Source organism: Genypterus blacodes, unplaced genomic scaffold (assembly GCF_046128005.1).
Source record: "Genypterus blacodes isolate CSIRO-AG114 ecotype Tasmania unplaced genomic scaffold, CSIRO-AGI_Gbla_v1 ptg000348l_1, whole genome shotgun sequence".
In the NCBI taxonomy this organism is placed as follows: domain Eukaryota; kingdom Metazoa; phylum Chordata; class Actinopteri; order Ophidiiformes; family Ophidiidae; genus Genypterus; species Genypterus blacodes.
Genome location: NW_027467132.1, coordinates 1,359,405 through 1,375,561, shown reverse-complemented (window position 1 = coordinate 1,375,561; position 16,157 = coordinate 1,359,405). Strand labels below are relative to the sequence as shown.

At 47.2% G+C, this 16,157-nt stretch overlaps 1 protein-coding gene across 1 annotated transcript in view; it reads left to right on the top strand.

Annotated features, from left to right (window-relative positions):
* Window positions 1-12,214, top strand: part of adarb2 (adenosine deaminase RNA specific B2 (inactive)) — a 119,563-nt gene extending 107,349 nt beyond the window's left edge. The window contains exons 7-10 of the mRNA XM_076138128.1: window positions 1,965-2,133; window positions 5,662-5,843; window positions 9,888-10,069; window positions 12,038-12,214. Of these exons, the coding sequence (XP_075994243.1) occupies window positions 1,965-2,133; window positions 5,662-5,843; window positions 9,888-10,069; window positions 12,038-12,214 (710 nt within the window). The remainder of the gene's footprint in view (window positions 1-1,964; window positions 2,134-5,661; window positions 5,844-9,887; window positions 10,070-12,037) is intronic.
* Window positions 12,215-16,157: the final 3,943 nt, after the last annotated feature.

Here is a 16,157-nt window from a genome sequence, read left to right as displayed (position 1 = left end):
CTGTCTCCCTCTCTCTGTCTCTGTCTCTGTTAACTAAGGTTCATGGAGTGATCATTTACTGTGAAAGCCAGTGCCCTGCTTCTTTCCTCCACCCCAACCCTGTGAAGAAGAAGCTGGCACTCTTCTCATGTCACATCACGTCTCGGCCCCTTTCAGCCACGCCGTGCTGACTAGATGACTTTTTATTGCTTACCTGCTGAAAATGAATTGTGTTTTCATTTAGTCAGTTTGCCGGTGGCCGAGTTCAGATATATAATCTGTTTTGCAGTTTTCCCTCAGTGGAGTCTTTCCCCTCTTTCCTTGGCAGAATGCATGTTATTGTGCAGTGCACAGTGAGGTAAGAGTGAAGGAAGACAGAGGAGAGAAGGCCTCACTGTCACTGGAACAGGCTGGGGACTGGACTTCTCCTGCTCTTTAAACCTTTTTAATATTCTGCAGTAAACTCTTTAGGAGATTAGGAAATGATTTGAATTATTTTTCATGATGCCTATATTTAAATCTTTATTGATGATTTACATCTTTCTTACCTGTGTCTAAGCTGTTAAGAACTGAGACAACCCACATGTGCTAAGGTGGGCTTTGTTTATAGTTTAAATAAAGTGGTAATAATATGACATAAAGGGAGTAAAAGGAAATACAATTATTAAACGAGCTAATTGCTTAAACGTACACGATTATATACAGTATGTTACATTTTAAGGAATAGAAGAAGAGAGTCATTTATGTGTGTACAGAGGAGAGGAGCCTTCTAGAATTTAAAAACAGAATTTTAAGGAATTGCGGTGGATGTGTTTGGACGACAGCCACATTGGCAGATATCCAATAAATATCCAATGTTTTGCCATATATGGTGTGTATGAGGCACAAAACAGATCTGAGAAGACTCCAATTCAATGTGTTTGTGTTTACATATTCATAAAGAACATCCAATATTTTAAAAAACGTTCTCTGCCGTTATAAAACCTCACTTGTGCCCCTAGTGGCCAGACTGCTCGCTCGCCCAATGGTGTAGCTGTTTTACCTGAGCTGAGCCCCCAGCAGTGATGTCGTGGCTGTGAGCAGGTCTGGATGTAAACTCTTCCATTCCTTACCAAGAGTTTTGTTCACTGTTTTTTTTTTACTGAATAGCACAATTTCTATTTTGTACTACGGAACAACGGAGTCAATTACTGGCACCAGCAGAGGGTTAGTCATGCCATCACCGGGGTAACTCCGCTCTGAAGGGTATTTGACTCGTGCAGATATTGCTCTATTGTTTTTTCAATCAAACACGCCTGCAATTGCAATTTGGCTCGTATTACTCATTGACTGGCTGCCTCCGTGCCGGCTGTGGCGCTTCCTGATTGTCAGTCAGATTCCAGCCAGCGATGAGTCAAAAGTGAAGAGCTTTGAAGTGGATTTGGAACAGAGAACACTTCTAGCCCAGTGTGAATCAACTTAAATGTAGGTATATAACAAAAAAAGGGCTTCAAAAGAGTTGGGATAGTAATAAGTGACTCATGGCTGCCACACACTGAGCCTCGGGTCGCTCTGCAAAGATAAGGGCCACATATTTCAAAATGAATTCACCAAGGCAGAGAGACTTTTACATACAGAAATGGCCTGTAGGTGATATGACAGTGTGGGGTTTGGGAAGAGTGGGAAGGGTAAAAGTGCAGAAACATGTCCTCTTCCCTCCCACTGGACAGGAAGTCTCCAACAATCCAGGCAGAAGCTCCTCCATCACCAATTAGGCACTCAACGGTCCCAACGTCATCAAATTTCAATCATTAAAAGAAGCAATTTGCCCCAATTAAAGCATCGTTTCTCCTGGAGAGATGTGGGGACATTTGTCTGCCGCTGGATCTGAATGGATTGATAAAAAGATCAATCAGTGCAAATGAATGCCGTATCTCATTGGTCAAGGATGTTATTCTAATGTGATAGAACTAACATTGTGTGTGTGTGTGTGTGTGTGTTGGCAGTGCACAGCAGCAGACACCTCATGAGGAAACACCGTAGCCATCTGCGGACCAAAATCGAGTCCGGCGAGGGGACGGTGCCGGTCCGATGTCGGGGCCCGGTCCAGACCTGGGATGGGATCTTACAGGGCGAGCAGCTCATCACCATGTCCTGCACCGACAAGATCACCAGGTCAGTAGAGACGGAGCTTTGGTTGGAGCTTCTGAGATGGAGCTCATGTTGAATAGTCGCATATCATCAGCACATTAACAAAGATGTCAGTGTTGTTGTTGTCGTCTGTTCCTCTCAACAACCCCCCTTGAATGAGTTTGTCTCATATTACCTTTATGAATCACTGAGACGGTGTGTGTGTCTGTGTGAGTAACGCTTCCACGCTTGCAGACTGCAGTCTCACCATCAGCCATTCTATATGCCAATCCTATTGTAGTCCTGGTGGGTGGCTATTGATTTCCCATATGTGGCTTGGAACAGCTAATCCTCTTCTAATGAATAAATGTTGTCATCGCATCACCGTTTTAATCCTCAAATCTGCAGGGCCGACTCCTTCCAGCCAGCATATGAGTCACTGTATTATGACTGGCTCCTTTCATTCAATTTAAACAGGAAATGAAATGTAAGAGAGGGTTAAACTCAGTACAAATTATTAAAACCAACCAGATCAGATCAGGTTTACAGCTGAATCTAACTCATTGGTTCTCAAACTGTGGTCCGTGTACATGTGACAGTCTGACATGTATCAGTAAATCTTTATACTTCTTCACTCACACACACACTCACACACACACATTCACTTGCTGTATCATTCTGTATAAGTATATGCTCTCATCTTCTTGCATTATTACAGATCATAACTTGTGATTATGGAGCATTTTACGATTGTTGTAATAGTTTAATAGTTTTAATGGCTGAAGTGCCGTGACGTCCTAATGCTCACTTATTTTTGCCAAATTACACAACAGCTGCTTCTGCCGCTTGCTCGCTCATCAGATAACAAAGATGACACAAGATTTGTTTCTGTAGTTTGGCGTTCGTTAGGTCATTTTTTATTGTGTTTATAAAGTACAAAAACCTAAAAATGGACATGAACTCATCACGTCATCAGCTTATCTAAGATCCACATCCTCCAGGTCGTCCTTGGGAGCCCAATTCATTCCCACTGACCAGATGTGATATTTTAATGTAAACAATTCCACCAGCATGGATCGAACTCAAACTCTTAATAAGATGAATAAATAATAACTTAGAATAAGAAGCCTGCATTTTCTAAAGGTTTTACATTATAGGACGCGTTTGTGGAACTGAACCCATGAATTTAGCTTAGTAAGCGTCGCACTGTGCCAACTGAGCCACAACAGGACCACAGCTGAGCCGGTGCTGTGTACGGGGGAGGATTGGCACAAACACACACGGAGATAGAGAGAGAGAGAGAGAGACGGAGGGAGGGAGGGAGAGGGAGAGAGGGAGGTGAACCCTTCTCCTGTGGAGCCGCTGTTAATTTGACCAATTTGATTCAGTTGGCCAGGGCTGGAGATGGTGTGATTAAATCTACCCAGGTCACCAACGGGGGTGAAAGCAATTACTTTACAAAAAAATGGAGTGACGGGGGAAGGAGAGGGGACACCCAGCTTTTCTTCCCTTCCCTCCGCCCGGGCCAGACGGCAGACGCACTCTCTCTGCTCCACAGCCTCCTCCTTCCCTCTCTTTTTTTTATTTTTTATATCGCTGTAAATGATCGGTGGCCGTCGTTAAAGTGAGTGGGTCACCAAGGGCCAGTTTATCAAGGTCAGGGTGGAGGGTGGAACTGAGAGGAGGCTTAGGAACGCAGCCTCTGCACACACACACACACACACACAGGGAAACGGACACACTGCTGCAATCTTAAAGCGATCCCCTGAATACTCTTTTTGTCCTCTGCCACCCTCATTTTGCAACCCCCCATCACTTTTATTTCCTCCACTTCCTTCAGCCTGCACTTTATCATGGCTCGATCCGCTTTGACCGCAGGGGATTTTAGGATCTTTGCTCCGATCGTAAAACGTTTGATGGCGGCGCCGTCACCGCTTCACCTGGTGATCATCCATTTGGTTTTCTTTGGGCAGGCAGGTTTTCTTTGCCATGAAACGGCGGCGCTGATCTGATATTTGATTTTAAGTCGACAGCTGGATTTAATTGAAGGGCCTAAATGGCATTCATATAACGATGATGTTCTCTATTTCATCACAGTTTTATGCAGATGAACACATTACTTTAATGGTCGGCGTTTAACGGGGGAGGGAAGAAAGGATGGATCTAGAGAGACAGAGAGAGAGAAGAGGTCTCTCCCTCTCTCCCCTCTTTAAACTCACACAGCCCAGCCAGATGGCTGTCTTTTCTTGCATGAGATTAAAAGATGTTTCTGATTCACGGTGTCGCTTTCTGGGTAAATTAATATTTCAGGCTAAACTATTTCTGTTTTGCCGGCACTCTGTGGTTGTGTGTGTGTGTGGTGGTGTGTGTGTGTGTGTGTGTCTGTGTCTGTGTGTGTGTGTGTGTGTGCTTGTATTAAAGCTCCTCCCCTCTGTTTGAAGAGGAGAAGGACAGATCTCGCTGACAGATTGCAGGTAAAGCGAAGGAGAGCAGCCGCTGCTCTGTGAGCCTGTTGAGCCGTTTGCAGAGAGCGACTGATGTTAATTGACTGCTCAGGAAGCAAAATTGGGTGTAATGAATTATTATTAAGCCGTTGAGTATAAAACAGGCACCCAGCATAATTGCAGCCATAATAAAGACTTATTGATGAGCAAAGAGAACAGGGATGTAGGAATGAATTGTAGTAATGCGTTTCCTCTTCTAAGTTCATTAGTGCGATCCACTGAGAGTACACAGCTCAGGTACACAGCTCAGGTACACAGCTCAGGTACATAGCTCAGGTACATAGCTCAGGTACATAGCTCAGGTACATAGCTCAGGTACATAGCTCAGGTACACAGCTCAGCCTTTTGTTCTGCGTTCCTTCTTCTCCTCACTCCACTCTGAATGAAGGGCAGAAAGGATAATAAACATGCTAATTATCATTTCCCATCCATAAATTAGCATCTGTTGGTTAAATAGAGGAGATTACAGAAGTAGGTGGCACAGGTCCAGCTGGCCGTGTGTGTGTGTGTGTGTGTGTCTGCGCCTGGCACGATTTAGTCCCACACTGATTTTGTGTCACATGCAGATCTCCCTAGACAAACCTGGAGCCGATGGGCCTGGTAGTGAGACGGTCTGGGCCCTTGTAGCGAGCGTGCGTGCGGCGGTGGCGGCGGCGGCGTGCAGTGCATTCACCTCAGTGGCACTGATGAATGCACGCGGCGTAATGTGTTGCTCCATCTAATGAATGGTGATGTACTGACCTTTGGCGGCGATGATGTTGGTGTTGTTGTTGGTGGCAGTGATGGGTTGTGGGTGTGTGTAAACTAGAGAAAAAGAGGGGAAGAGGAGTGTCTGTTTACATGTGTGTGTGTGTGTGTGTGTGTGTTGTCAGTCCAGTGTTGGCTGCGATTCATCACGTCCCACACCAAGATAATGATCAAATTGTCTATCTGTCACTGACTCGCTCAACATCCATCTCACTCCCTCTCTCTCTCTCTCTCTCTTACTTCTCCCCCCTTCCTCCTCACACAGCGTCCTCTTCCTTCTCTCTGTCTGACCTTCTGTCACCGTTTGTCTCCCTGTCTGTAGGTGGAACATCCTCGGCCTGCAGGGGGCGTTGCTGAGTCACTTTGTGGAGCCGGTGTACCTGCACAGTGTGACGGTGGGCAGCCTTCGCCACACGGGCCACCTGGGCAGAGTCCTCAACCAGCGGCACGAGCGCCTGGGCCCGCTGCCCGCCACCTACAGACGCAACCAGCCCCTGCTGAGCGGTACGACTTTTACTGTTTCCTGCAGGCAGGGCCGGCCCCAGTGTTTTAGGGGCCTGGGCAGAAATGGCCCCCCTGGTCACAACAAAGGATGACGGCTAGTTTCTCTTTTAAAATCATTGATTGTTAAGACAACGCAAGGGTTTCCATTTCTTTTTAACATCCTACCAGGTTTCTGTGTGTGTGTGTGTGTGTGTCTCAGAGGTTCATCACATGCAGGATGAATGACATTGCTGATCTGTAAAGGTTCTCTAAGTGGAGCTTCATACTTACTGAGTCCATTTAACTGCATTATCTTCCATTTATGAGCCCAAAGGTCACATGATGAAAGTCACTGACATTTTGTTTTAGTGAAAGGTCAGTCATTACCTTTGATATGATGCTGGTCAGAGTGTGTGTGTAGAGAGAATCACATACATACACATACATGGCTCACGTGGATTGATGTGTTCTTAGTAGAAATGTTCTTTAGATCCATTCTGCAGATAATGAAGGTTTTACTCAGTATTGGAGACCATTGTGTGGCAGTTTGACTTCCTGCTTTGTTGTTGTGTGGCTCAGTGGTTGGCACGGTGCCTCACAGAGCGGCTCCAGCTCCTCCCTGAGTCTCTGGATGCTCTGGTTTCCTCCTTCTGTGCAAAGACATGCAGGTTATGCAGATTGGAACCTCCATCTTTCCCATAGATGTGAACGGGAGCGTCAGTCCTAGTCGGCCTCTTCATGTTGACCTGCTGTACCTTCGCTGACTTCCTGTTGGAGCTCCTTGTCTATTTTCTAAAATGAGTATGAGACGACTCCAACCTTAATGAATCACAAAAGATCTCTCCTTCAGAGCCACACACACACACACTCTCTGTCCCCCCCCCCCCTCGTCTACGGTGACTTTGTGCCAGCCAGACGAGCAACAACCAGGAAGTTGCCTGGCACGTCTGCTCCCGGGGCTCCGCTGAGACCTGCAGGCTTCCGTTTGTAGTGGAGATGAATGCTGGAAGAGGATCTGAATGACATCCCAGCATGCAGCGGCTGTGTCAGCCATCAGTTCAGATGTAGAGCAGACGCAGAGGCGCCGCCGCCGCAGAGATGTAGGGCATGTTTTCTTGCTCGGGATCAAATCGGTGACAATCACATAAAAAGGAACAAAATTTACCAAACAGACTCCAGTATATCATCTCAAGTGCACAGCTTGGATACATTTAAAGTCTGTGTATTCATCATATTCCTTCTCTCTGTCTTTACACACTTAAAGGCGTCGGAGCTTTTAGCAGACAGGAGTTTGCAGGAAGTCGCTCCGGGTAATTGGTTGCCATGAGGATGACTACTTAGTGGGGCCTATCTTCATCAAGATTGATAATTGTGCTGAATTGTCCTCTGGTGATGATGGGCTGGAATGAATTCATCACTGGACGCCCGAGCTCAACCTCAGGCGGCATCTCGGGACGCATTTGTCATGATTTGTTCAATGGCGTCCTGAATGAAGACGTTTCTCTTCACTTTAATGACGATTTCCTTGCTTTTCAACCAAAGGAAGGAGAGATCACAGGCTGTCATTAATATGCTCAGGTTTATCATTTATTCTAGGTTCTAACAGGACTTTAGTTAACATGTGCTCCTGTGTGTGTGTGTGTGTGTGTGTGTGTGTGTGTGTCCCAAACTGTCGGGTCTTTGCCGTCACACAGCTCTGAGTAGCTTCAGCCTATTGAACACAGGAAGGTGAAGGAAAGAGAGAAGAGGGACAGAGATGGGCAGAGAGTGGAGATGGCCCTACACCAAATCAATGTAATCACAGCTCTTATCAGACAACAATTCAGTGTGAAGGAGGCGAGAAGGAGACGGAGAGAGAGAGAGGGACAGGGAGAGAGCGAGAGACAGAAAGAATAAAGGAAGAGAGCCTCACTTGTATTCAGATGTCTGTCTCCCCTCCTTCCTCTCATCTCCTTCATCCTTTTATTGGCTCTGATGAGCTATTGTGTGTTCCTCGTCTTCTTCAGGCTTATTTAAAAGCTCCACCCCTAGAGGACATTCCTGCAGATGGCAGGGCCTTCTCTCTTATCACACACAGCCAAAGCAGCTGCACCTGAACCCCCAGGGCCAAACATGTCCACCACCAACTTGTCCTTCACTCTCACGGTGTTACTCCCTGCCTGAGCTGGGAGTGGGACAGGCCTTTGTTACTCTATATGGATAAGAAGAATCAGAGGAGCAGGAAGTGAATGGAGCCTAAGTGACAGGTCAGATGTGTGTGGTTTGACAGATATGCTCATGTAATCACACAGATTGTGCTGCATTGTGACTCCACAGCAGCGTGGCGGCGGTGGCGGCGGCGTATTAAGCAGCAGGTACGGGTAAATGCACAGTTATGAATCCCATAACCAAAGCCTCTGATTGGGCCTCTTTCATGTCGGCTGAACACTTCCCACAAGAGAAATTGATCAAGTCTTCAATGAGGGAAAAATCAAATTGGCTATTACAGAAACAGAGGAGTCAAGTCCATTGAAGGGATCAAATGAGGCATGAACGAGGGAGAGAAAGGGAAGAGACAGGATGGATAGAGGCTCTTTTGTTCACAGAGGTGCGTCTGCACCGGAGAGAAGCCTGGGTAATAAGAGACCGGCTGGATTGTTGCTGTGGCAGGCGATTCATTCATTCCAGCGCCGAGGAGCTGCAGAAAGAGGAGGACCTGTGATTGAAGGAAGGGAGAATGGGAGAAGCAGAGGGTGAGGTGATCTGCAGGCGTGTGTTGTGGTATCGTACATCACACGTTGTGCGATAAGCTGTCCGTCAGGCGCTGAGATCAGAGGCAGCTGTTGTACACACGTCACACACACTACGGGAAAGATTTAGCCTGGATACAGAGAATCATGTTCAGTATTGATTAGAGCTTGATTGTCTCTGAGTGCTGTGAGTGATGGGAGGAGCAGGACAGTGAAGTAAACACAACCAAGACTCATAATCTGACACGACCTCATCTGTGCCTCAACACTGTGTATGTGTGTGTGGTGACAGTATCGGGCATAAAGGTCGTTTGTTAACCAGAGTAACAGGAAGCTTCTCAGACTATGTTGGTCATTTTAAGCTCTTGGGAAATAAGGATTTTTATATATTTCATTTGTAAACAACCCAGAAACTTCATGATTCTCCTCAGATTGATCTTCTTCTGCAGATATAGACCTGACTTTTATCATCAATACCTGTGAGGTGCTGATCAATAAGTGTGTCTGGACTAAATTGGCCCTATTGACAGTCAATCACAGGATGGAATCTGGTGTCAAACCGGATCAAACACTCATCACACTGGAGCCGACACACACACACAATCAGATCTCTACGATGGAAACATTTTTCCTGACCTCTTGTTTGTCGACAATTTCAATGCCTTTTGCCATTTTGTCCTCAGTCAGTCGAGTGTGTTTAGGGTCAAAGCAGGGCTGTTGTCCCTCAGCCTGACCTGCTGTCAGCTCACTACATTCAGCCTGATGTGGCCGCCATGCACCTTTATAAATCCTCCCCTGCTCTCGCTCTCTCTCTCGCTCTCTCTCTCTCTCTCGCGCTCTCGCTCTCTCTCTCTCTCCCTCTCCCGCCGCTCCCTTTGCGTGCTCCGCTAGCAGGGCTAATTATGTCAGAGAGAAAAGGTTGGGGAAGGCGGGACGGAGCGAGAGAACCCAATGTACAGGAGCGCTGCAGATTATATTTACAAAGTACATTAGCTGCCAACAGTCAAACGCTGTTAACCGCAGGTGTGTGTGAGTGCAGACGAGCGCTCACCAAGGCATGAACACGCGGCTTAGGGGTTAGATTGCTCTGCTATTCCCAGCCTCTGTTTCTCTGAGGGTGAATCATATAGAACAGACTGACTGACCAAACCAGGCTGGCTTGTTGCAGCACTGCAGAGCTGAGTGCTGGTGATTGGTTGAAGGTTAAATGAAGAGAAGGAAGCGGAGTTGCAGTCATGTTCTTTTCCCAGAGTTCCACCTGAGTGCATGTTTACATGTGTGAGACATTGTTCCTTCCTGCAGAGTCCTGATGTGTCTCCCTGTTTCCCCCCTGTAGGACTCAGCAGTGCTGAGTATCAGCAGTCAGGGAAAGCCTCGTGCGTGAGCGTCAACTGGACGCTGGGTGACGTGCAGCTGGAGGTTGTCAACACGGCCACGGGGCGGAGGAGAGACTCGGGGACGCCCTCACGTCTCTGCAAGCACGCCCTGTTCACACGCTGGAACAGACTGTACCGCAAGGTGAGAAGAGAGACGGAGGAGGCAGAGAGAGTGAGAGAGAGAGACAGAGGACGTGAGGAGGCAGAGAGAGGGAGGGAGAGAGACAGAGGAGGTGAGGAGGCAGAGAGAGTGAGGGAGAGACAGAGGAGGTGAGGAGGCAGAGAGAGGGAGGGAGAGAGACAGAGGAGGTGAGGAGGCAGAGAGAGTGAGGGAGAGACAGAGGAGGTGAGGAGGCAGAGAGAGGGAGGGAGAGACAGAGGAGGTGAGTAGGCAGAGAGAGGGAGAGAGACAGAGGAGGTGAGGAGAAAGAGAGGGAGAGAGACAGAGGAGGTGAGGAGGCAGAGAGAGGGAGGGAGAGACAGAGGAGGTGAGGAGGCAGAGAGAGGGAGGGAGAGACAGAGGAGGTGAGGAGCAAGAGAGGGAGAGAGACAGAGGAGGTGAGGAGGCAGAGAGAGTGAGGGAGAGACAGAGGAGGTGAGGAGGCAGAGGGAGGGAGGGAGAGAGACAGGAGGCAGAGAGAGTGAGGGAGAGACAGAGGAGGTGAGGAGGCAGAGAGAGGGAGGGAGAGACAGAGGAGGTGAGGAGCAAGAGAGGGAGAGAGACAGAGGAGGTGAGGAGGCAGAGAGAGGGAGAGAGACAGAGCAGGTGAGGAGGCAGAGAGAGTGAGGGAGAGAGACAGAGGAGGTGAGGAGGCAGAGAGAGGGAGGGAGAGAGACAGGAGGTGAGGAGGCAGAGAGAGTGAGAGAGACAGAGCAGGTGAGGAGGCAGAGAGAGGGAGGGAGAGAGACAGGAGGTGAGGAGGCAGAGAGAGTGAGAGACACGTCAGAGTGGCAGGAGAGAGAGAACAGGAAGACATTCTGCTTCCTGGCCAAATTGTGTTTAAAGTTTCCCCCAAAGAAATCACAGTTCGTTATGCGTCACTCAGCACACACACACACACACACACACACACACACACACACACACACAGGCTGTACTGATTGACAGTTTAGACCTGAGCAGTGTGTCAGTAAAGTGATCTAAAGGCTGATATTCACTCTGCATCATTGTAAACACGTTTATATGCTTTTATATTTCCTCTCACAGTTATTGCGCAATAATTGTGAATTTAAGTGTAGTGAATGTATTATTTAATATTTCTGTACTAAACCCAATAGTTTAACTGTAAATCATGAGAGGCATTAACAGAAAAGCAAACACACACACACACACAGAGCCAGGCTGCATGCAGGTGAACGTGGCCCCTCCTCTCCCCCATAGATAAATCTGTTGGCCCGGTAACAGCTGCCGTCTATGCAGCTTATCAAACCTGGCAGCTCGGCTCTTTAACGGCGGCGCACAGAGCCGCCGCACTTTCATTTTCGTTGGGAAACTTTATGTAACAGACACTGGCTGCATCGCCAAATGGCGGCCGTTAAAGCATAATGACTATGAAAGCATAATTATTTGGAGGAGTAGTGGAGGAGGCCCCCGCCCTAAGTGCTCCCCCTGCGCCGCATAGAGGGGCCACGCTAGAGCAGTCGCACTAATCTGCAAAAGAAACTTTTGCTCTCTCTCGCTCGCTCTCTCTCCACTTGTCTCTCCGCCGATCTTCATTGTTTCCCCGCTCGACAATAGGAACGCACAAAAAGCACCGAGAATGTTCAATTGCTTGTGAAATTTAAATGGGGAGATTACACAGCTGTTGAAGGCCCCCCTCCTCTTCCTCCCCCCCCTCCTCTTCCTCCTCCCCCCCACACTCCTCACCCCACCCCACCCCCAATGCATTTGTGCCGGCTCATTCGTTTTGTTTTGCTCGCTCCTCTTCTTCCTCTTCTCCTCCCGCCCGTCTCTCACGTGAAACCTTTACCCTCTCTCTGTCCCGTCTGTCTCTCTGTCCCGTCTGTCTCTCTGTCTCTCTTTGTCTCCTCTCTGGTATCTGTCTGTCCACGTGTCGTGTCGATCGGCCTCTCATTTGCTCTCTCTCTCTCTCTCTCCCCTCGTCTTCAGTTGGGCGTCCACGTGTCGGGCTCGGCGGACCGCCAGCTTCTGTACTGCGAGGCCAAGATGGCAGCTCGTCCGTACCAGACAGCCAAGCAGCAGTGGTTCAGATCTCTGCAGGAAACGGGCCTGGGCACCTGGGTCAAGAAACCGCCTGAACAGGAACAATTCCTGCTGTCGGTCTGAGGAGGTGTGTGTGTGTGTGTGTGTATATGTGCGTGTGTTTGGATGCATGTGTGTGTGTGTGTGTGTGACTGTCTAGCCTTTTTTTTTAGGGTAAGAAGACAAAGCTACATCCTCTTTAACATCGGCCTACTTTGCATTGCTACACACCTTCATGTCTAAACTCAAGGCTACCATTGCTGTGTGTGTGTGTGTATATGTATGTGTGTGTGTGATTAATTCTTGATACGTCATCGTCCATAACAATACAGACAATTTAAGCAGATGTCAGCTGGAAAAGCACAAAGGAACTTTCTCCATGACTCGCCCTTCTTTACTCCAGCGCCCAGACAAACTTTACACAAACACAGAAATGAAGACGAGCGCACAATGGAACACACCCCTCAGGTGTGGCTGGGCGGTGTAACCTTGGGCGGAATGAAAGGCAGCCGCTATCTTGTCATCAGCTATTTCCGGGCCCCAAGGCTCCAGTTGAGAGAGAGAGAGAGAGAGAGAGAGAGAGAGAGAGGGGGCCACGTCCAATTACCGGCCCTGTCAGGGTGACGGGTGATAGAGGAAGGAGGAGGCGAGGCAGCGGAGAGAGAAAGAGAAATAGGACAAGCGTCTCTCACCTTCTCTCATTTCAGGCTTTGTCCTCTTCCTCTCACTCACCCCTGCGCCTCCTGACTTCCGTCTCCTTTCGTCTCCATCCCTCCCTCCTTGCCCTCCGCCTTCCATTTTCTCCTTTACCCTCTCCTCCCCCGTGTCGCCCCCCCTCTCTATCCACTGCCTTTCAAGCACGGCGGAGTTAAACACGGCACGACGACAGGTTAATACACCCTCACTCTCGCTTTCTCTCTCTCTCTCTCTCCCCCTCTCTCTTGCCTGAGAGGAAGAATCGAGGCGAGGTACATAAACGCAGCCATTACAGCTTGCCTAAGTACAAGTGGAGGTGATGATTTTCTACCCTTTCCCCTCCTGTTCTTTGCTCTCTTTCATTCTGGCTTTGCTTCCTTAATGCCACTCCGGCTCTTTCTAACCCGGCCCGACCTCGCCTCTCTGCCTGTCACTATCGGTTTTCCGTGGCCCTGAATTGAAGCTCATCACCAGCGAGAACAAGTCGTGACTCATAGCGAGACCTGGTTGACCCGATCGACCCGTGGTCATGACCACCCCGAGCAGATAACAGTCAAGACGGCAGAAAGTTTGGAACTCTGGTAGATTTTGTGTTTACGCCTTTCTTAACTGGAACTGTAAACATCTGTGATTTATTCCAGTTATTTATAACGCGGCTCAGTCGTTACGTTCATTATGATCACAACCTCTGTTCTCCCTCGTCCTTTCCCTTCCCTTTGAATCTCTGGAAGGCATTTAGTCGACTCGTCCTAACTGCTGCAAGCGCTTCAGCCTGCAGCTACAATAGAAGCAGTGAGAGTGACATCTAGTGGGGCATCTCCTCTCCTCCCTCCTTGAGTTTGGGGCCTTTGTGCCCACTGTGTCCTCGTTTGAGGACAGGACAAAACCACACGTTCTTGACTACCCAGCTCAGATACGAGGAGTGAGGAAGGTAAGGCTAGATTTACACAACAACTGAGAATCTAATACCATGTGACCTGGCCTCCCTTTCATAGACACTCACATATCTCCATGATTTAGTTTTTATTTATGTTGGGGTCTCTTTTGAAAACTTTGCATTGCTTAAAGCTGCAAAGAAAACAGACATACATCCACATCTACATCTACTTCTTCCCCGCTGCACCACCGCCGTGCACTCTGAGTATAAAAAGGCATTTCTATGTTCTAACACGGAGCTTGTGGGTGTATAGAAGGAGGCGGGTTAATAATTCAGTGTGTTACACATTACAGCCTTCAGGGCGGTTCAGGACCTTTAGGTTTGACTTGCTGAGAGCGTGTCTATAGATAGTTCAAGCTGACAATTTTCAACTCAGACTCCCTAAATTAAACTGTAAAAGTGATGGAATATAACAAACAGGAACCATCATGTGTTCCTGCTGAGGACTAATTTGCCAATTTTATCAAAATTAGATGCAAGCAAATCAGTATCGGGAGAGACAGAGGTCAGTGCATCCACAGAAGACTGTTATTTGTATAAATTATGCAAAAGATGTTTCAGATTTTAAAGTTATTTCCATATCCAGATGTTTCACAGCCTCTTTAATGCTTTTATGGCTTAAAACTGGAAAAATATAGATATACTGTGTTGACAGCAGCAGCTTGAATTAGAAAGGTTTTGGGGGAAACTTATATCAGTTTAATCTTTGTTTGTTACCTGAAACTAGCAGCAGGATTAGTGGGCTTCTGCTTTCCCACAGAGAGAAACAATCTATTTAGTGTAAATGGACCCTCAGCACAGACAGCAGGTGTTAGTGACTCATCTACATCTGCTGAGATAATAATGACTTCACTGTTTTCACACTTTCCACAACTTCCCCGTCCCCTCACATCATGCTTCATAGTGTCTGCTTTGTCCGTACTTTGTTTTGCTCGCCCTTTGCATCCACGTCAGCCGTTAAAACAGATTTGGAGATTTAATTTGACAACTACTACAAATGAAGGCATGTCTGAATGGCAATATTGTATCTATGAGTGTAAATATGTACACAAAGACAGTGAAAAGAAGATGTGACGAGATGATAAAATGTCTAATTATGATGTAAATTAAAGTATATGAATAACAGCTGCTCCGGTCTGTAAATTGCACTGCAGTAACAACTAAAAAAGTGAATGTTTGTACTGTATATGTGAATAAAAACACAAAATCTTGTCATTTTACCTCGTCTTGGGGTTTGTTTTTTGGTGGATAAGATTTTGCCATCTGGTTTTAAAGGTCCGACCGGCTGTGTCCTCATAACAAAATCACATAATAAGCACCGATACAGGCCCGTTTCCAATTGGTGAGCTTTATGAACACCTTTCTGTAGCCACTGCTGGCCCTTAGGAGCATCCAGACAAATATTAAAGAGGCCCACCGTCTCCTTTCTCTCCCAGGGGAAATCCACGGGGAAATGGTTATCTGTGTTAGACTCGGTGGCAGGTGTCATACAGACCAGCCACCAAATTAGCCTGGAGGAAGAGGAGGGGGGCTCGAGGTATGCCTCCTCAGCAGCATCAACCCCCACCCCAAGGCCATGGAGTCTGCTGCGTGCTCTACAATAAACATCATAATTGACAATTTGCTCCAGTGGCTGGTCACGGCCAGCCAGCTATAATGTAATGGAGATAAAACTCTGCAGAATGTGTGTGTGTCATGCTGCTCCTCAGTGAAATCTAGAAAGTAAATGTCCAGGTGTGCTGTGGTGGTGCAAATAAATAGGCAGTTATATGTACCATAATATTATAAGTATAAATGCTTTACCATGGTTACCAGAATTGAAATATGTTGAGTATATGGCTGATATCCCTCTTTAAGGGTCAAAGCATGAAGGGCTGGACCGCTTTTTCATTCCAAATTATGTACCTCTCTATATGACGTGTTTTTGAAGTTCAGGTCGTTCTGTTCCTTGAACCCACCAGCTTCAATCGCTAAGCTAAAGAGATGTGAAGTTCGCCAAACTTTTCTTTAGTCTTTATGCTCACGTTTCTATAAGTGGCTTCTTGTAAAAATACATTTTAAATTGGGAGCACATTGTAGAGTCCACTTCCACACCTCACTTTGCTGTGGGTGAATGACATTGAAAGAGACAAGGGAGAGCGGCAGTGTATATAAAAGGACTTATTCGCTTGTTTTTCTAAAAAGCCCATATCTCAGAGAATTAAGGAGCTAGAGCTCTACATTCTAAAAAGACAGCATCTACACGACAAGAGGGTCATATTCTGTAAGTTTGGGGCACATTATATTTTTGGTCCAATTTCCCAAAACGACAGTGTATACATGGACCAAATCGTTTGTATTTGTAAAAAGCCCATATCTTGGTGAAATTAAGAGCTAGAGACTTAAAAATCAAAA